Source organism: Vulpes lagopus, chromosome 1 (genome assembly GCF_018345385.1).
Source record: "Vulpes lagopus strain Blue_001 chromosome 1, ASM1834538v1, whole genome shotgun sequence".
Lineage (NCBI taxonomy): Eukaryota > Metazoa > Chordata > Mammalia > Carnivora > Canidae > Vulpes > Vulpes lagopus.
The window spans coordinates 115,884,717-115,906,607 of NC_054824.1; the positions used below are offsets into that span (position 1 = coordinate 115,884,717).

The 21,891-nt window shown below is 43.0% G+C and overlaps 1 protein-coding gene across 7 annotated transcripts in view; it reads left to right on the forward strand.

The window, feature by feature from the left end:
* Positions 1-21,891, forward strand: part of DLGAP1 (DLG associated protein 1) — a 332,437-nt gene that overhangs the window by 292,336 nt on the left and 18,210 nt on the right. For all 7 annotated transcript variants that reach the window (XM_041770565.1, XM_041770573.1, XM_041770580.1 and 4 more), the window contains one exon: positions 9,191-9,612. In XM_041770565.1, the coding sequence (XP_041626499.1) occupies positions 9,191-9,612 (422 nt within the window). The remainder of the gene's footprint in view (positions 1-9,190; positions 9,613-21,891) is intronic.

Here is a 21,891-nt window from a genome sequence, read left to right on the forward strand (position 1 = left end):
TGTTCATTGTAGAGATTACTTAAAAATAAAATCCTCTAAATAAATAAATAAATAAATTAATTAATTAATTAATTAAAAGGGAAAAAAGTCCTATTTATCCATAAAGATATGATTTCCAGTGTTCTTCATTCTTTTGTATAGATCCAAATTTCCATCTAGCATGATTTTCCTTACTCTTGAAAGACTTATTTTAACCTTTCTTATAGTATATATCTGCTCATGATGAAAGCTTTCAACTTTAGAGTCATTATTTTGCCTTTATTTTTTAAAGATGTATTTTCTTCAAAGAGGAACAAAGATACCCCAGCTGTGGGTAGATTTCTTACCCCATGAGCTTAATGTTGATACATACTCTACTGGGACCCTATAGATCTATGGGTTCCTTCTGTGCAGTTCTCTCTTCCTCCACACTCTGCCTTGCAAACTCCCACTGCATTACCCTCCTGAGATTCCCAGCGATGTCTCATCAGCTCAGGGAGACTGCTTGCACCACACTGAGACCACTCCCTGTGCTGCAGCCTGGAAATTCTATAATCAGTAAACATGAACAATCATAGACTTTATTTGTTTCCCACATCTCAGTAATCAATATTCTTCCTTGACTGATGTCAAGTATTTTGAAAACACTTTTTTCATACATTTTGTGAGGTTTTTTAGTTGCTTCAGGTAGGAGAATAAATTCAGTCACTCTTATTCCATCTAAGCCAGAAGCAGACATCATCCATATAGGTTTTATTTTATTTGCCCTACAATTGGTGTAAGCCCAGTTATTGAGCACTGCTCTCTGGCTCAAAAAGTCATGGAATATATGGGAATGTACTGAAGACCTGGGGGTAAAAATACTCCAGTCATATGATCCAACTTGAAAATAACTTTAGCTTTCTGTCTTTACAATGTGGGAGTTGGATAGAATTAACATCAATAGCCTCTTTAAGGTGTAAGTTCTCTGATTCAACATTCCAGCAGTGTTTCCTCAAATTTAGATACCATTATGCATACATGAAGACTCTTTGTTGAGGTCTAGGCCTAATCTTCTGGGTCTTGCCTTTCTGCTTATTGTCATATTTCCCAGGTGGCTGTGTTGTTGTCATAATCTCTAGTTTAGAAACAAGAGAGAAGTGTGGATAAGTGTGTGATACAGGTTCTGGCTACCCTGGCTACCTGCTTCTGTTGTAACTCAGCTACCTTTTATAAAGGTAGATATTTATGATACATTTTAGAACATTTATAAAGCAATCATCTTTTGTCTTTACAACTGAGAGGTAGAGACTTTGAAATTATATACTCTTATTTATTTATTAACACTGTCACATTGACAAATTGATGTCTGTCTTTCATGGTTGCATAAAGAAAAACTACTGGTCTAACAACAATTTTCTGGGAAGGATATTCTGTAATGCTATATTTCTGGTGTGTGTATATTTAATTTTTTTAAAGATTTTTTTAAAAAGATTTCTTTATTTGAGAGAGAGGGGACATGAGAACGAGCAAGGAGGAAGGGTAGTCAGGGGGAGAGGCAGAGGGAGCAAAAGAATGTCAAGCAGACTCCCTACTGAGTGGGGAGCCCTATATGGGGCTTGATCCCAGGACTCTGTGCTCATGACCTGAGCTGAAATCAAGAGTCGGATGCTTAACTGTCTGAGCCACCCAAGTACCTCTAAAAGGTTTTGCTTTATTATTTTATTATTTTAAAAAGATTTTATGTATTTATTTATTCAAGAGAGAGAGTGAAAGCATGAGGTTGGGGGGAGGGGCAGAGAGAGAAGCAAGCTAGCTCCCCACTGAGCAGGGAGCCCAAGGGGGGGGTGGGGGCTCAATCCTAGGACCCAAGGATCATGATCTTAGCCAAACGCAGACACTTAACCAAATGAGCCACCTGGGCACCCCTAAAAGATTTTATTTTTAAGTAATCTCTACACCCAACATGGGACTCGAATGTACAACCCCAGGATCAAGAGTCAGGTGTTCCACTGACTGAGCCAGCCAGGTGTCACTTAATATTTTTGGGACGCCTGGTGGCTCAGTGGTTGAGCTTCTGCCTTCAGCTTAGAGCATGATCCCGGAGTCCCAGGATGGAGTCCCACATCGGGCTCCCTGCATGGAGCCTGCTTCTCACTCTGCCTTTCTCTGTGTGTCTCTCATGAATAAATAAATAAAATCTTTAAAATATATATATATTTTATATAATATATATTATATATAATATAAATATATTTATTTTTATATATATATAAAATATATATATTTTTTTTTCTGTGTCTTTGTATACTACTTCTTACTTGTCTGGGATCTTTATCTAAAGACCATCCAAGTGAGAGTCAGTGTTACTGAAAGGAATATTTTCCTTCACCATCCAGGGAATTAGAGGAGAAAACTTTTCCTAGAATAAGTGGGTAGTAAATCACTTGTGACCTCTTTCCTTTCATCATCAACTCCCCCACGCCTGCCATTCCTTTATTAAATCAGTGAAGTTGGGTAACAGTGAATGTCTAGAGCAAGATCTGTATGTTTGGAAGAACGTGCATGGAAAGGGAAAAACCAAGATCTTTCCATTTATATTTCATTTATGGGATGGGAACAGGAGCAGATGGATATTTTGATGATTTGCATGAAAAGTCTGTTGTCTTTCTTATCTCCATTTGGTAGAGCCATCTCCTTCTCCCCTGGTATACCTTTTGTACATTATGAAATAATACTTTCAACGCTCAAGTGTCAGGACACTTTAATGCTAAGGGGAAAAAATGCTGGCATCAAAACGTGGTTGTGAATGACACCTGCCATTTCAGTAGGTCTGTGAGCACACATACTGAGTCATCAGTGTTAAAAGAAAGCACCTTCAAGCTATTATCAAAGCTGCTCCCCATTTCTAGAGACAAATGCCTCAGTGAATAAGATAATCAGATTCTTATTTTTCACCAAAATTACCTCTCTTTCCAAAAAATTATAAGTTTTAAAAATCCCCCTTGCTTTGCCCATTGAAGTTCATGGCTTTGTAACTGGGTATAACAGGCATGTGCAAAGATAGCATTGTTTTCTCCTTTAGTATAACATCAACTACTATAAAAGATCTCTTTTGATCATAAATAACTTAAATGTATAAACATTTGGGCTTGTAGTGAGTTGTGCCTTTTCAACTCAGCAGGATGTGAAAACATGAAGCCAAAATTGAGATATCTTCTGACAGCCAGTTCAGGAACCACAGACTTAGAAAGACCATTGGCATTCAAACACAGCCCTCCTTTGCCAACCTGGAAGCTTTGGATCAATCCCCACTCCTCACAGCTTCACTGGAGTACTACATAGCCCGGGACCCACCCTTGATATTACATTTGGCAAATGACTTCTTTTCTTTGCCAAGTTAACAACACCATGACCCAGCCAAATAGTCCTTACAATACACCTGAGCTTTAAAGGCATGGCATTCATGCATTTCAAATTTGAAAAGCCTGAAACTTGGCATAATTCCTGATATGCTTCATACATTCTCCCCTCCCTCCTTCCCTTCCTTACTTCTTTCCTTCCTTCCTTTCCTTTGTCACCTTCCCTCCCTCCATCTCTCTCCTTCACTCTCTTTCCTTCCTTCCCTTCTTCTGTCTCTCTTCTCTCCCTCAGTCTCTCTCTTTTTCTTTCTTTCTTCCTTTTCATGTGTTTTTACAGATAACCTCTTTTGCAAAAGAAAAATGATCCTCCGACTCACAAGCCTCCGTGGCCTCCATTTGACCCCAAAATCAGACAATAAAACCGAATTATGGGTGAGACCTCTCTGGCTTTTGTTAGTTACCTGGAGTCAAGAGTCAAGGAGTGACCTAACACTGTGGTTGCTGGGGCACAGTCAGTTTGAATATGTTTTGTTGAGACTCCTAACTAAGGTTCCTATAGAGATAGCCCATCAGGGATGCTAGCACCTGGCCAGGTGGTGCAGAAAGATCACTTTGGCCCTCTCCAGAGTGATCCCAAAGATTACAAGCCCACTGTCATTATTGTCCATTTCTTCCCTTTCTCTAATTGGCAGATGCATTACAATCACTTAGAATGGAAAGCATCTTTATGTAGAGAACTTATTCTATTTCCTTTGCTTAAAGAGACCTTCAAGTAAGTGAAACAATGAACATGGTGGCTTGTGAATAATGAGCAGATGCTTGTTTTCAGGTCGTTGTGCAATCTGTCGAGAGGATGGTGCTGACCATATATAGGAACTGGGAGCAGGATTGTCCCTTCCCCTGGCCAGGGTTTGCATCTGTGACCAGGCTTCCATTCTGCCTGGGATCCCCCATTCACTGTTCTAACTGCGAAGCTGATGTGACAAGAAAGAGCAAATCTCTTTTGTAGAAAGCTTTAATTCTGGATCTCAATCTCCTCTCACCCCCACACCTTTCTTTTGATCTATCTTTTATATAATGAGACGTCTTGGGTTTTTACATCAGTTAAAGGGTGCCATTTCATAAAATACCCAGATGGTTGCACTTTTGAAGAGTAGCATTTTCAGATCCCACATCTATTCAGCCCTGACAGCAGGCTTAGTGAAGAATGTCTAAAGCCTCCTACAAAGAAAGAAAGAACAGCACTGAACTAGTGTTTCTCCCTTTGAAACCAGAGTTAGCCCTCAAAAGCAACCATTATGTGAATGAGAGGGATGAAGAAGATAACCAGAGGCCAGAGAGTTTGGTAACAGAATGACTGAGTTGTCTCCTCGAGATAAGTTTATGCCTTGGGTCTCACACAGTTGAACGACTTGCAAGTCCAAAGCATGTATGTTCTAAAGATACTGGACTGCACTTTGGGGTTTTTTTGCTCATGACTTAACTTTGTTTAAATGCAGCCCCATCAGATAGGGGGAATAAGAAGGGCCTCTGTGATTTACCATCTATGTGTTGATTTGTAACCCACTGTACAGAAAAGTTGCAGCAGGGTGAGTGAGGCAGGCAGAAAATCCTCTAACTGCACATATAAACGTGTTTCATAGAAAGGGCACTTGGGGTGTCTAACTGGCTCAGTTGGTAGAGCATGCGACTCGATCTCAGGGCTGTGAGTTCAAGTCCCACATTAGGCATGGAGCCTACTTAAAATAATCTTTTTTTTTTTTAAAGGAGGGGTACAAAGCAACAGCAGAGGTGAATGCTACCAAGTGACTTTCCTCTTGCAGTTCAAAACAGACAGGGTATTGTATCCCATACTGGTTGATCCAGTCTTTGGTTTCATGGTTTTCTGCTCCTTAGGCCAGAATATTGGCCGGTCCTTTTCAGAAGTTGTAATTACTACACATTGTACCTTCAGGGCATGAAATACTGAAGAAGCCTCAAGACAGGGGATTGTAGGTTTGGAAATGGCACGCCACTGGGTTCAGCTTATAGGTTTATACCATCTGCCAGCAACCGATCTCTTTTTTTAAAAAATACAGAAATTAATCCAATGACTCCTTTTGTGCTCCTATCAAAATTTTAAAACAGCAATAACAACTTGATTGTACTCTTCACTCAGGAGAAAAACTTTGCACTTGAAAGACATAAAACGTTTTGTAGAGCTGAGCATTCTTTGAAAGCTCTGGGTGGAAGAAAGCCCTTGCTTAAGGAACTTAATTGAGAGAAACTGTGCAGCCTGGATGGGGCTGCCTGAGTTCAAAGGCACCGCTTTTAATCCCAAACCTTTTTAATTTTACTTAACTTTTATTTCTTTCTGGGTGACTAAACTGCAAACTTCTACTCATCTACTGCCAAGTAATTTTTCTTAAGAAGGTGGATACTTTACAAGATTCATAGCCAGGAGCCCTCTGTCAGGAATGCTGGTGGTACAGTTTTGTGTAGGTAAAAACAGAGACCCAAGAGAGGTCACTCTGTTATGAATGTGGAACAGACTCTATCTCTGGCAAGTCTGCTGCAATTGAAAACAATAAGGCACTCCTTTAAGTCTGGAAAATGTAATGCCTCTGGCAGTACATGATCTTGGAGGGGGAAGCTTAGTGTTTTCACAGTTGAGATTTTGTGTTGGTAGAACAGCCAGAGTGTCAACTGTTGCAGGGAAAGTCATCCAGCTCACACATATGTGTCGGGAAAGAAAGCTGAGCTTCAGGAGATTACATTTAACATTTGCGGGGGGATGAACCAGAAGAGTGCAGAAAAGGCGTGCTGCAGCCAAGAAGTAAGTGGCTATTGGAAGAACCACAGTAGCAAAATTGTTCTTCCTTTTGTTCTAGTACAAGACACCTGTAACTTGGCTTCCAGACTTTCACACTATGTGATTTTTTTTTCTTTTTTTTTTTTTTTTTTTTTTTGGTATGGCCATTCTAGGGCCATACCAAGAACTCATAAAATGACCAGCTAAACTAACCCTCAACATAAGTAATTTCTTGAAAACAGCAAATAATGAGATAGGCCAGCTTTTTCTGGCTGGTCTATCTTCATAAAATGAATGGCCAGAATCATACCATATTTGATGATTTTGATCATCCTAACAACTAACACAGATCAACAGAGCAGCTACCTTTTTTTCTCAACATTTCTTTTTAAGGGAAAAAAAATAGATTTTTTGTGATGATTGTACTCTTGCCTTTTTGTGACTTCTAGTCCTTCTACCGTCTTACAAATAACTACTTATCTGTATTGTCCTGGTCACTTTTTCTTTTTTCATGAACCAAATATCAATTGGCTTTAAGAAAGTGTTCCAGAAGAATTAAGAAAGAACACATAATATGGTTTATTAAATGTTGTAATGACATTGTTTAGCACACCATCCTATAAGACTGGTACTATTAAATATGAAACATCAATTGAAAATCAATTGGCACATAAACCAACTTAACATGGCATGTAAAGAGCCAGTAAAGAAAATGTACCAACTCACAGAGGTCTGGATGGCTACTATCAAAAAGTGAAAAAATATTTGTTGGCAAGGATGTGGAGAAATTGGGACACTTGCATATTACAGATGGGAATGTAAAGTGGTATAACCAGTATGGAAAACAGTATGGTGGATCCCCAAAGAGTTAAAAATAGAATTACCATATGATACAGTAATTTCTCTTCAGGGTTTATATATCCAAAAGAATGGAAAACAGGGTCTCAAAGAGATATTTGTATACCCATGAACAAAGAAGCATTATTCAAAATAGCCAAAAGGTAGAAGCAGCCCAAGTGTCCATCCACAGATGAATGGATAAACAAAATGTAGTATATACATAAAACAGAGTATTATTCAGCCTTAAAAAGGAAGGAAATTCTGACACATGCTACAACAAGGAAGAAGCTTAAAGACATACTACATGAAATAAGCTGATCATAAAATGACAGATACTGTATGATGCCACTTATATGAGCCAAAGAGAAGCCAAAGAGTGGTGGTTGCCATTGGCTGGGAGGAAGGGGACACTGGAGAACTTATTAATGCATACAGAGTTTCAACTGAGACAGATGAAAAAGTTCTGTAGATAGATGGTTGTAGTGGTTGTACAACAATGTGAATACACTTAATGCCACTTAAAAATGGTTAAAATAGTAAAGTTTATGTCATGTACATTTTTACACAAGGAAAAATAAAATATTAGATAAGGAAGTTACCGTTTTATTTTTTTTTTTTAAGATTTTACTTATTTATTCATGAGAGACACACAGAGAGAGGCAGAGACATAGGCAGAGAGAGAAGCAGGCTCCCTGTGGGGAGCCCGATGTGGGACTTGATCTCAGGACCCTGGGATCATGCCCTGAGACTCAACCATTGAGCCACCCACGTGTCCCAGGAAGTTACCTTAAAAAAAAAAAAAAAAAAGACAGGTGTGCCTGGATGGCTTAGTAGGTTGGGAGTCTGCCTTCAGCTCAGGACATGATCTCGGGGTCCTGGCATTGAGCCCCACATAGGGCTCCTTGCTCAGCAGGGAGTCTGCTTCTCTTTCTCCCTTTGCCCCTCCCTCCACTCCTGCTCTCTCTTTCAAATAAATAAATAAAATCTTTAAAAAAATTAAAATTTAAAAACCTAAAGAGCATTTTTTTTTTTGCTGCCTTTATTGGACTTACATATGATGCTGCCTTTATTGGACTTATATTCTCTGTCATTGTTGCCTGCCTGCTATAGGAGCCAATGAAATATTTTGTGTGAGTTTAATTTTTTTTTAAGATTTTATTTATTCATTCATGAGAGAGAGAGAGAGAGAGAGAGAGGCAGAGACGGAGGTAGAAGCAGGCTCCATGCAAGGAGCCCGATGCGGGACTCGATCCTGCGTCTCCAGGATCATGCCCTGGGCGGAAGGCAGGTGCTGAACCGCTGAGCCACCCAGGGATCCCCCTTTGTGTGAGTTTTAAATTACGTCAGGCCCACACCTTCCCTTGCCCCTTGTCTGAGAAAGAATTCATTGCTCCCCTGTTCTTCCCCACCCCTCCCACTTCCCATATACCCTCACCTTCATTGTAGGGGTCAACCAGAGATGCATAGAGCCATCTGGTTGAGAAACACCAATTATGTGAATATCTGTATAAAATGCTCAGATTGAATCTGTGAACAAGTTGTCTTTTATTATCTTGGTACAAGGACTGTGGGAAGGGAAATTAAAGGTGCAAAGGAGAATGGTACCAGAGAACTCTAGAACTGTGAACTGATTTGCCCCAGACATTTTGTGCCAAATTATAACAATGACCTAGTCCATCAAGAAACAGGTGAATCCTTACCAGGGGAAGGAGTTTTAATTTTGAGAGGAACCTAATGGCATTTTAGTTTGCTTTCAGAAAGTCTGACTTTGTAGGAGCTGTCCCTGGGGGGGGGGGGGGGGGGGGGGTATGCAGGATTCACAATAGGCTTGGGGCCTGGTCAGGTTGGTTTTGTTTCCCCGATTTCTAAGCAAATCATGCAGACTAAGATATAATTGGATTGTTTCCCTACCCCCTCAGCAACGTGAATACCAGAATTCAAGGCACACGGACTTGAGGAGGAAGCTGGACATTGGACATTGCGCTGGCTGCGATAGCTGTACACATTGTTCTGCTTCTGAAGTTTCCCTAGATGTGCTTTAATATTGTGTTGAACAAAGATGAGAGATCTGTATTCTGTATATGAGGGCCACGGCAACTGCTATGTTTGCATCAAGGGCCACGTCCCCACACTGAGGGGGTGAGACCCCCTTCCACTGTCAGGCTCCCGAAGGAAAGTAGAAATGCTTTCGCTGCGAGGCATAGCCTTGAACTAAATTTCCTTTCTCTATTCCTCCAAGCTTCCGCAGGTTCACTCGATCCAACAGCGTGACGACTGCAGTACAGGCCGACCTGGACTTCCACGATAATCTGGAAAACTCCCTGGAGTCGATAGAGGACAATTCGTGCCCCGGCCCCATGGCCAGACAGTTCTCCCGGGACGCCAGCACCTCCACGGTCAGCATCCAGGGCTCAGGAAACCACTACCACGCCTGCGCAGCCGACGATGACTTTGATGCGGATTTTGACCCTTCGATCCTGCCTCCCCCCGACCCCTGGATTGACTCCATCACCGAAGACCCCCTTGAGGCCGTCCAAAGGTCAGTGTGCCACCGGGACGGCCACTGGTTTCTGAAGCTCCTCCAGGCCGAGCGGGACCGCATGGAAGGGTGGTGCCAGCAGATGGAGAGAGAAGAGCGGGAAAACAACCTGCCGGAAGACAGTAAGTAACGGCCGCCGCGCAGCCGCGCTCGGGCCGCTGGAGGCTTGGCGGCTCCTTCCCCGCGGTGCCGGGCCGGCCGGAGGGCGCGCGGCTGCGGTTCCCGCGGGGAGTCCGCCCGCCCCCGCCCGCCCCTGCCCGCGACCGCGTCCGCATCCCCGTCCGCATCCCCGTCCGCATCCCCGTCCCCGCCCCGCCCCCGCCCCCGCCCCCACCCCACCCCCACCCGGGCGGGCTCCTGCGCGCCCCGCGTCCTTTCTTCTCCGAGCAGCGCCGAGCTCCACGTGGGGTGGCCCCCGTCTCCCAGCGGTTCCTGCAGTGGCGCCGACTCTCAGGGAGCTGAGCGGTTCTGAGCACGGCGGAGGCGGCCCCGCAGGCGCCCTGGCCCAGTGCACTCGCGGTTTTGTTGCCCTCCTTGACCTACGGTGTCAGGACCGGCCGGTGCCGCGGGGGCCCGCAGGCCCCGGGCTCGCTCACGCTCCCGAACCCCGAACCCCGAACCCCGTTAGCGCGCACTGACCCTTCCGGGTTCGGGGGAGGCAGAGCTGCAGCCTCTGAATCAACTAACTCAAATTTCGGCTTAAAATGAGGGTCAAAACTAGTGATAAAATAGGAGTAAAGAAAATAAGTGACGGGGGCCTCGCGCACCGTTGTCAAACGTGCCTTTTTAACGCAGCAGCAACTCCTGCTAACTGACGAGGGGCAGCTGACGGGCAGGCGGGCCGGCCGCTGGCTGCAGTCGGTAGACGGTGGGACTCCTGATCTCGGGGTTGTGAGCTCAAGCCCTACGTTGGGCAGAGAGCGTACTTAAAAAAAAAAAAAAAAAAAGGAAATAATTGACAAGAAAATGACCAGGTTACCTCGATTCTGAGGCATGTTTTCCACATTTTCAAGAATTCTGAAACTGAGATACAGTTTATAATCAGTGTGTGTTTTAATGCTGTGTGTTTATTTTCCTCTGAAAAACTATTAGGGAATGAGTGTGAATCTTCCAACTGATGATATTTTTGAATCGAAGAAATTTAGGCATCTAGAGGTAGGGCTTTTTTTTTTTTAGATTTATTTATTTATTTATATTTATTTATTTATTTATTTATTTATGATAGACACAAAGAGCGAGAGAGAGAGAGGCAGACACACAGGCAGAGGGAGAAGCAGGCTCCATGCAGGGAGGCCGAAGCAGGACTCGATCCTGGGGCTCCAGGATCGCGCCCTGGGCCAAAGGCAGGCGCCAAACGCTGAGCCACCCAGGGATCCCCGAGGTAGGGCTTTTCTGGCCTATTTTTTAAGTGATTTAACTTTTTCTCATAAAAGATTTAAAACATGCACAAATTAGAGAGTTTAGTACAATGTACCCATCACCCAGCATGACCTGGCCAGTCTCCTTTTCTTATCTTCCCCCCACTTATCATTTTTGCCAGATTATCTTAAAGTCTGAGGCATCATAGCACTTTACTCTGTGTCCACTGATAAGGATTCTTTTTTACATAATCATCATATATTATCTTCTGTAATAACAGTATCAATAATTTTTTAATGATTAGACCTTGAGACTATGTTAAATCATGTTAAATAGATTAAATGAACCAAACTAATTGTGTCAAGGGGCTGTGAGTTTTCCATAAAAGAAGCATTTTTTATGAAAACCGAGTCTGGAAAAATATCAATTAGCAGACTGTGGGATTTCCTTGCTGTGTCTTGTTCTCAGCTCTTCTCTGCACTCATTCCTCATGCCTGAACCTTATCAACTGGCTGAGTAGCTTACCTGTCGCCTTTATGAGCAGGGCAGAGAATCCATAAGTCGGTTTCTATAACATGCTTTTTGTTCTTTTGTATTATAATACAAACAACTTAGCAGTGGGAAAGTAAATCTCCTTGACATTTGCCCCTAACAGTTGCTGCCATGCCAGGCTCACCTGAGTGTTGATCCACAAGCAGATTTAGCTTTTGGCCTGATAGGTGAAGGAGGCACTGCCTAACAGCAATGGATGGTGTCGTTTTCAGCAAACAGTCTTAGCACTTACATCTTATTCTCCTTTTCCCTTGTGGGTATAACCAAAGTTCCTTGGATTCTTCCCAGGAAAAATCCTAGTGTCTAAGGAGCGACAGCCTCTGGTGCACTGCTCAACAGAACAAGCTACCTTTCAGATTTCAGTGCATTCAACTCATTAACCGGGGGCTCATTCTAATTTCTGGTGGACTTCAAATAGGACCTAGGAAAGCTGCTCATCTGTTGTCTTTTGATCTGGATTTTTGTTGTTTTTTGTTTCCGGTTTTGTTTTTCCATCTAAGAGTAGATCTCCTTCTCTCAACCCAGCTTTTTAATGATGCATGAGGACAGTCATTGTATCAAGATTTAGGAAAATCTTCTGTGACACTAAGATTTAGGAAAATCTTCTGTGACACTAAAGGAGGTATGAAAACAAGTTAACATGTTTTGATACAAACACATGTATTTGAAAGGCGAAAGTCTTGTCAGAAAACTGAGTTCTCCATAAGTAAATAAATAAATAATAATAAATTTTAAAAAAGAAAACCAAGTTCTTATCTTGTGTTTGGGATAAAAGGGAAGTGTTTTTGTATTTAGAAACATACACTATTGGAAAAGTCCCAAGGTAATGAACACGAAGGAGCAACCCATTCATTTACTGTTATAGAATTTTACTTCACGTTATTTAAAATATTAACTTATACATAGGACTTAACAAATCTATTCCATATGAAGATATTTTGCTATAACAAGGGTTGGGGTTCTAAAGAATAATAATTGCTATCTTTGTACATGAAGTTCCCACCATTAATAAGCTATACACCTTGTGGACATTTTCTTCAGAGTAGTGATAAATTTTCTCAGATCTACCACTTTATTTTACAAGGTTGCTGCCTGGAGGGAGGTGCAGTGGTCGTGGTTGCAGAACAGACAAAGATAACCAGGGGTGGGAGTATTTTTTGATACTTTGCTTTAAAAGCACTAAACTGAGTAAATCAGTCTTAGGTGGCAAGTGTGCAACAAAACCTGCTTCACTGGGCCATTGGTCTTCCTTTGTAGTTTGAAACATATTTTAGGGGCATCTGGGTGTCTCAGTGGTTGAGCGTCTGCCTTTGACTCAGATCATGATCCTGGGGTCCTGAGATCGAGTCCCACGTTGGGCATCCTGTGGGGAGTCTACTTCTCTCTCTGCCTGTGTCTCTGCCTCTCTCTCTGTTTCTCTCATGAACAAATAAATAAAATCTTAAAAAAAAAAAAAGAAAGAAAGAAAGAAAGAAACATAGCCTCTAATGCCAAGATCTCTAGCAACACCTCTCCCCCTCCCCCAACAGCCAAAAGATTCTAGGGTTTCTAGAATACAGTTTTAAAGCCAATGGTCTTCAAAAATAAAAAAATAAAATAAAATAAATAAAGCCAATGGTCTGTAGTGAAAAGTCCAAATTATTAATTTTTTCGAATATAATTTTATAAATTTAAATTTTTTTATTTTTTGAAAATTTTTATTCATTTATTCATGAGAGACACACAGACAGAGGCAGAGACATAGGTGGAGGGCAAGGCAGGCTCCATACAGGGAGCCCCATGCGGGACTCGATCCCAGGACTCCAGGATCACACCTTGAGCCAAAGGGATGTGCTCAACCCCTGAGCCACCCAGGCTTCCCTATAATTTTATAACTTTAGGTCAAACAGCTAACACAAATTTTATTTTATTTATTTAGTTAGTTAGTTAGTTATTTTGCTAACACAAATTTTAGATGTAAATGCCCTTTATGCTTTTTTGAATGTACAGAGCTGATTCAAATTAGTAGCATCCATTCATATAAGCCCATCTTGCCTAGACTTCCTTCAAGTCTCAGCTTGGGCCTCACCTTCTGGAAGTTTGTGGAATGCTTCCCCTCAGGCTCAATTGGGTGTGTCTCCCTGGTGATTCCATAATAGCCTGTACATTTGTCTATCAGCAATTTCCAACAGTATTTTACACTCGTCTATGTATCTCTCCTCCACTGTAAAGTGAGCTCTCTGAGGACAGAAATTATTCTTATTTCACTCATCTGTACAGCCACCGCCCCTCTGATGGTTCCGGTACATAATAGGGGATCATTGAATATGTATTTGAGTCCTCGAAATATTTTGGAAATTCTGTTTTACAAAAGTATTTTACCTTGCAAAAATGTTTCCCAGAATACTACAGAATACTCCATGAGTAACTAGCAGTTGTTGTTGCCAGAAATGGGAAGGGGGCTTCCCTGGTGAGGTGATGAGCTCTTCTGATCATCAGAGCAAGAATCTGGCAGAGAGAGATGAGCACCTGCCACAGAAATGGTAGAAAGGACTTTTGTGTTGGTCAGCTGAATAATCTAGATGAACCCTCTATGCCCCGTCCAGCTCTTGGACACGATTCCATTTGACAAGCACTTGAAAGCTTTATCCTTCACACCCAAGAGCCTCAATCTACCAGCATCCCAGAATTCTAAATAGTGCAGAGGTAACTTCCCATGCCAAATTTCACAGGTCAAAGAGTTGCCAATTTCCAATGAGGCAAACTCCAATCCGTGAGGGTCTGACCAGAGAGCTGTGGCCACCCTCCCCAGGAGGAAGGGAAAATAGAAGCACATGAGAGAATATTCGTCTTGTCCTTACAATACCCCTGGCAGTGGGCCGGAGGGTTTGACAGGTGTTTTATTTGCCCTCAGAACAGCTCTCTGGCAGGATCTTGTCCAAGGTCACAGAACACAGAAGTGTCTGATAGGACAGATACAACATGAATAACATTTGACAAGATAATAACACTCCGTGTGTCGTGTGTCGCTTGGTGCTGTCCTCTAAAGCTCTCCATACGTATCTGTCTCTGGCTCCTTGGCAACCACAATTCTGTTCTGATAACTGTGCCTGGAGCCGTAGAGGGCCTTTGTTTTACTCATTCTCTAATTTAGTCTTTTCTTTTTTTATTAAAAAAAAAAAAAGGAAGAAAAAGAGGAAGAGAGGCCAGTCCTGTCTGGTAGGCACAGCCAATGTCTGAGTTACCAGCCTCAAAAAAAATTTGTGTACATCCAGAAAAATAGCTTTGACATATGGGTCAAGCCTGGATATATCTATCTCTTGGCCAAGCCACCTTATGTGTTTTGGGGTCCCCTACAAGAAGGTCCATTCAAGGTATATGATGTAGGTGGCTCCTTGACAGGTCTCTCCTATGAGATGTATCTTCAAAATCATCATGGAAGGGGAAGTAGTTTAGAGTGAGAGAAAGGAAGATCCTTACCATACTTGCTTAGTTTATTTTGTAGGGCACCAGAATCATCCCAATTCTTAAATATTAAAAAATGTTCCTAAAATGCCTCTGAATTGCACCTCTGAACTGTACACTTAAACCTGGTTGAAATGTAGATCTGATGTATATTTTACCACACAAAAAAATCCTGCCTCCCTCCAAAAAAAGTCTTCAGCAGCTGAAAGGAGTGGAAGAAGCACTCTATCATCATGTTCATAGTTATTCATCACGCTTATAAGAATGTAAGGTATTGGGGACCTGGGTGGCTCAGTTGGTTGAGCATATGCCTTCGGCTTAGGTCATGATCTCATGGGTCATGGGATCAAGTCCCGAGTTGGGCTCCCTGCTCAGTGGGGGCGTTTGCTTCTCCCTCTCCCTCTGTGTGCAGTCTCTCTCTCAAGTAAATAAATAAAATCTTAAAAAAAAAAAAAAAAGAAAGAAAGAATGTGAGGTATTTCATTCAATATCTTCCTGAATTTAAAATGCGCTATGTTCATGGGGGATGAAAAAGAAGTTAGGAACAGAACCTATTCGCTCAGTGGGAGTATGAGATCCAGATTTAGGGTGTTGGGCAGTTGCAGTCATCTTTCCTCATTAGAGCATTAAAAAAGAAAGGAGCCATCGATTTTATATAATTATTCAGTTATCAATTATTTTACGATGCCACTATCCAGATTCTGACAGCTGCTTCCTAGGGACGTTGTTTTCGACATTCCAGAACTGGAAAAACCCTTTCCTGGTTTACCTGAAGCTGTGAAATGTGTGCAACAAAGGGCAGAATGAGAACAGGCATTTGTGGTCGCCTGGTAACGTGGTATTATCTTTGCAAAGTGTAACTGTAAATTCTTTGGGTGCATGGAGCTATTATGTTCCCCGATAAAAATAAAAGCAGAGCAGAGACTTCAGTTCTTGTTTTAAATGTTCATCCCCAGGAGTCAGTGGTAGAGTTTTGGCTTGGTGACCAAATAATAAAAATCTGCAGCGAGTGAGGTTTCCTCCGAGGCCTGGCAGCTGATAGAATGCTTGTTCCCCCAGCACTTGAAGTAAAATGATACAAGCTTTTCTCAGACAATGAAGCCCTTGTGTGAACCAGCTGTCTCGGGGAGATGGCTCAGTGCTGTTTGACAGTGGCTTGTATGTTACATAGATACGTCTGGTATTATCTGACCGGGAATGAAATGGCCAGATGGAACCAAATGCTCCTAACTAGGAATGCAGTCTAGCAATGCGGGCGAAAAACAGAGGCTCAGGTTTCAGTGGCCCCAGGGTGAAATACTGGCTGATTGTCCTCAGAAATCTATCTTTGCCTCCTGAATTGTGGACAACTTATATGCGGAATTTTCAGGCTTTATCTGAAATGAACTGATAAACCTAGAGCGTGTGCAGGAGGCCGATTAATTCCGCTTTAATTTTGCCTGGTAATAGCATCCAAGTTAGTGAAACTTGGCCTTGGGTCCCCCCAGAAGGCTTGTGAGCCTTGGCAGCGAACGTGGGGCTGGTGCTGAAACCTGCAGTGGGGGTTCACCTGGTTTCAGGTTGAGTTACAGAAGCTGCACACGGTCATCACTGGGAGCGCCGATCGGTGCGGTCACCGGGCTCCTGTGGCCCGTGTTGCCCGTGGCGTGGCCCTGCAGCCTGTGGGTGGCAAGCAAAGGAGCACGGCCTCTGATTTCTGCAGGTCATCTGCCTCAAGCCTCGTGTGTTTTGAAGCAGGGTGAGGTGGGTGCATCCTGGCTCTTTTCTGTTTATTCTCATCTTACTTTTTAAAAAAAAATTTTTTAAAAACATTTCATTTATTTATTCATCACACACACACACACACACACACACACACAGGCAGAGACACAGGCATAGGGAGAAGCAGGCTCCATACAGGAAGCCTGATGTGGGACTCGATCTCGGTTCTCCAGGATCTCACCCTGGGCTGAAGGCAGGCACTAAACCGCTGAGCCATCCAGGGATCCCCCTCATCTTACTTTTGAAGTCATCTTCAAAAATTCCCTCCCTCCTCCAGCCGTCAGGCACACACGCACTTGCACACACACCACCACCACCCCTACACACACACACACACTGCAGAGTCTTTCTTTTAAGGTCTCGCCAACCTGAAATTAGTGACCACAGAGGAAGTGGCAGTAATGACAAGGAAATCGTGCATGTGTGATGTGTCTTATGCTTAACCTTCTGGAAGGCTCAGTTTACTTTGCTCTGCACAGCACAGGTCACAAAGAAAAAGGTCTGGATGCCAGAAGGCCATCACAGAGCATCCTTTTGTGGGCGTGTTCTGTTGGGAGTAGTCTGGAGGCTGAGGCTGAGGAGGGTGCCGGCATGGAGAGGTGGAGTGTGTGGCAAAGTGAAGGCCAGGCCTGCAGGCGGTGGTGTCTCAGTTTCCAAACTACCTCTGCACTGCAGTGAGGCAGAGATCGCAGAGGAGCACGGGGGCAAGCTCCCGGGTAAGAACTCTGCTGGTTTTCTCCAACAGTAACTATTTATGGGGAATATATTTGCAATAGTCTTCAACAGAGGATTTAGTTCTTTTCTTCTGTATTGCCAAGGGATCTTTGTTTTGTTTTGTTTTTAAAGATTTTATTTATTTAATCATGAGAGAGACACAGAGAGAGGCAGAGACACAGGCAGGGGGAGAAGCAGGCTTCCTGTGGGGAGCCCGATGTGGGACTCGATCCCGGGGCCCCTGGATCACGCCCTGAGCCGAAGACAGATGCTCAATTGCTGAGCCACCCGGGTGTCCCAAGGGAAATGTCAACTAATTTCATTTCACTGGGCTTTCAAAAGCTCAAGAAATGATGTTCTTATTTCATAGCTCATATAAATTGAAATATGGATTGAAATATAACCATCTTTTATGAGTAAGACTCCTGGAGTATGGACTGAGAGAAAAAATTAAATTAGTTGAGCTTTTGAAAACTTGCTCTTTACAAAGAAATACCTCCTGACCCCACCCTACACCCCTGCCCTCACCATGTCTTAACACTACAGAAGCTTTTAGCCTATGGCATAATTTCTTTTTTTTTTAAGATTTTATTTATTTATTTATTTACAAGAGACACACAGAGAGAGGCAGAGACATAGGCAGAGAGAGAGAAGCAGGCTCCATGCAGGGAGCCCGATGTGGGATTAGATCCTGGGTCTCCAGAATCATGCCCTGGGCTAAAGGAAGATGCTCAACCATTGAGCCACCCAGGTGTCCCCTATGGTATAAATTGTACTTGAGAATTCTATTCTGTATTCATTAACCACTGACTTTTGGCTCAAAAAAAAAAAAATGCACTCTTGTAAAATGCAGAGCAACCACCATCAGCCAGGAAAGAAACAGATCCATGTTTTCTATGGAGACCCTTTGTTGACAGTAGGTCTGGATCACAAACGTGTTTGAGGAGCAGCTGGGCAGTTGGTTGGAGAAATTTTTTTCCACGAGGACACACTTGTAAATAAGAATGCCTCTACGTGAATAATCCCAACTTGAAATCACACAGATTTGGTGTGGCAAATCCACATGAATTTAAAGAAAGTGGGTAGATCTACTTTTTAAAAATTCCTTTTCCCTCTTCTTTTTTTTCCTTTTCCCTCTTCACCCTTAAAGTCTACAACTGGGATTGGGGAGAGCCAGATGAGTAACAAGAAGTCAGCCTAACTCTGCCCAAATAGTTCTAGAAACAGAAACCCAAAAGGAATCATAGCCCAACTGAGACTGTATTAGCTAATTAATTAGTCAGAACTCTAACTTAAAAAGTGACGCTAGACATGCTAAAACCTTAAAGAATCAGAATGTGGGAGTCCTGGAAAGTTGTAGCTAATTTATTTTTCTGGTTAACATAAACTTTGTAGATGAGTCCGTTAGTTTCAAAACTTACTTCTTCAGCGGGACACCAGGAATTACACGGGCACAGTCTGTGCCATTGAAGGATTTGAGGTTTGGTTAGAAAGTCAGACATATAAATAGATCATGTTGGAAAGAATGTGGAAAGGGCAGAGAGTTCTATGCAACTTAAGGAGTTACAGGGAGGGAGAGGGGAAAGGAGGTAGAGTTTTCTGGAGGAGGTATACCTAAGTGCAGGATGATGAGTTAGTGAAGGAACCAAGGCAGGGGGCATCCCCAGCTTGGTGTCTAGCCTGAGCAAAGGCACTGAGAAGAGAACAGCTTTTAGATGTGGGCAGCTGGGGACCCAGAGCACAGGGGAGGGCGCAGAGGTAAAGCTGAACAGGTGGTCTTGCCTACAAGCCATTGAAGAGAGTTCCCCACTTACCCCAGGGATGAGAAGGAGCCATGGGAAAGTCTTAAGCATGGAAATTATATGCGATAAAAAGACGCTCTAGTTCCCCTACTAAATAAAACCAAACCTCCAAGATTGGCAAGGGAGGGAGAACAGTCACAGGGTGGATGGGGTGACGAAGCCTGGTCACCCTAGTAGTAATCAGCTAGGGAGTCCTGAGGGAAATACGGATCTGGGGAGACAAGAGGTGTCGGGTGGATGCTCAGCTATGCAGCCCTGCAGCTTGAGGGCTTGTTAGACGCTGGAGTTACACATCTGGGAAACAAACAAATTTCCAAAATAGCTGAAATGAGGAGAGTGATGAACTGGTGCAAGCAGAGTAAGGAAAGTGGGCTTGGGACTGAATTTTGTGTTCAGCATTTATGAGGTGACAGGAGAGAGCCCTAAGGAAGAAAGAATGCAGTGTCAGAGCCAGAGACTGTGTGTGGGAGCCTTTGTGCCAAATGCAGAGCTATGGGGGGGGGGGGGGTAAGGGGGGTGAGGAGAGGCCAGGCGGCAGAGTAGGGAGACAAATGGTGGCTGAGGAAGTAGAGGAGCAGAGGCAGTCTGTCCTTTCCAGAGCATTCACAGGAAGGTGTTAGTCCACCAGGGCTGCCATCACAAAGTCCCACACACTGCTGGCCTGAACAGAGATGACGTTTTCGGTTTGGGAGGCTGGAAGTCTGAAATCAAGGTGCTGGTTTCTTCTGAGGCCCCTTGGCTTGCAACTGATCTTCCCTCTGTAGGTCTGTGTTCTGATCTCCTCTTATAAGGACACCAGTTACATTGCGTGAGGACCCACCCTGATGACCTCTTTTTAATTTAATTACTGAATCAAAGGCCCTGTCTCCAAATACAGTCATATTCTAAGGTATTGGGGGTTAGGACTTCAATCTTTGAATCTTGGGAAGACTCAGTGCAGCCCAGGACAAGGAAGAAGAGGAATTTTAAATATAAACTAGGCTGGAGGGAATCATGAGATGGGGGAGGATCCCCCATGACTACCACCGTTTAGAATGAGAGTGATGGGAGGATGGATGCTCATAGGCATCCCCAGTAGTGTTCTAGCACAGGAAGCAGAGATTGTAGAGATGGGGACAGATTTATGTAGTATATTATCAGAGCAACTAGAAGGGAATAAGGCCGAGGACTCAGGTATATGAGAAGAGTGAATGTAGAAAAAGTCTTTAAGGAACCCCTGGGTGGCTCAGCCATTGAGCCTCTGCCTTCAGCTCAGGGCGTGATCCTGGGGTCCCGGGATGGAGTCCCATATTGGGCTCCCTGCATGGAGCCTGCTTCTCCCTCTGCCTGTGTCTCTGCCTCTCTCTCTCTCTGTATCTCTCACGAATAAATAAATTAAAAATCTCCAAAAAGAAAAGAAAAAGTCTTTAGAGGTGACATTAGAAACAAATAGAAGTTATTTTCAATATAAAACACATAAACCCTATATCATGAACTAGTACGTAGCTATTAAAATTATAGTGTGGAAATATAATTGCAGAAATGTATTTATTGATATGGAAATATACTTGTGATGTTATGCTGCATTAAAAAATGCAGTTTATGCAAGAGTATGTATGCATGGTCCCACATACACAATGGGATATGATGTATGGATGTGTAGGTGTCTGTTTTCAGGAAAAGTAGTCACCAAAATATTAAAGGGTGATTTCTTTCTTTTTTTTTTTTTTTTTTGAAGATTTTTAATTTGTTTATTCATGAGAGACACAGACAGAGAGGCAGGGACATAGGCAGAGGGAGACTCTATCCCAGGACCCCGGGATCACAACGTGAGCCAAAGGCAGACCCTCAACCACTGAGCCACCCAGGTGTTCCTTATTTTTAAAAATTTTTTATTTTATTTTATTTTATTTTATTTTATTTTATTTTATTTTATTTTATTTTATTTTATTTTTAAAGATTTTATTTATTTATTCATGAGAAACACAGAGAAAGAGGCAGGGACATAGGCAGAGGGAGAAGCAGGCTCCCTGGGGGGAGCCCAATGTGGGACTCGATCTGGTGACCCTGGGATCAGGCCCTGAGCCAAAGGCAGACGCCCAACCACTGAGCCACCCATACGTCCCCCCAGGTGTCCCTTAAACTATGACTCCTTAAAAAAAAAAAGAATGAATGTAAGTAATTCTCTTCTGGCACCTGGCATCTTTGCTGTTATCTAAGTAACCAGAAAGGTCGGCTGCTCACCCATCATGGAGAACCCCCACACCCTTTAGAGGTTAAGGGGACTAGACAAGTATTGGGAGAGGCCAAACAATGAGAATATTCCTGCCTGATTCTGCTTTCTTCATCTCATAGGAGGCAAAGTTATTGCTGAAGATGAGGAAGCAGGGTTGAGTTGCAAGTAAGAGTCAGAAAGGGAGGGTCAGAGAGGGCAATAACAAAGATCATCTCAAAGGACAAATGAACAGCAATGAAAAACCAGCTGAGTTTGAAGATGATGGGTTCATAATGGCACTGACCCACATGACCAAACACTGTTTGGAACACAAGGTGGGAACGTAGATCTCCAGGCTAGCAAGATTTTCCCAGCATGCTCTGCCCTCGATGATGGACCTTGTTGTGTGTTTTGCAGTACAGCTGCTTCTCATGAGGAGGATTCCGGCCCTTCATTTTGCAGTGAGCTTGCTTTTTGCACAAGGCTCCAGCTGGATAAGCTTCAGCACTGGTTAGAGTCTGTCTTCTCTGTGTATCTCCATCACCCAGCAACCAGTTGGCCATTATTCTAGCTCG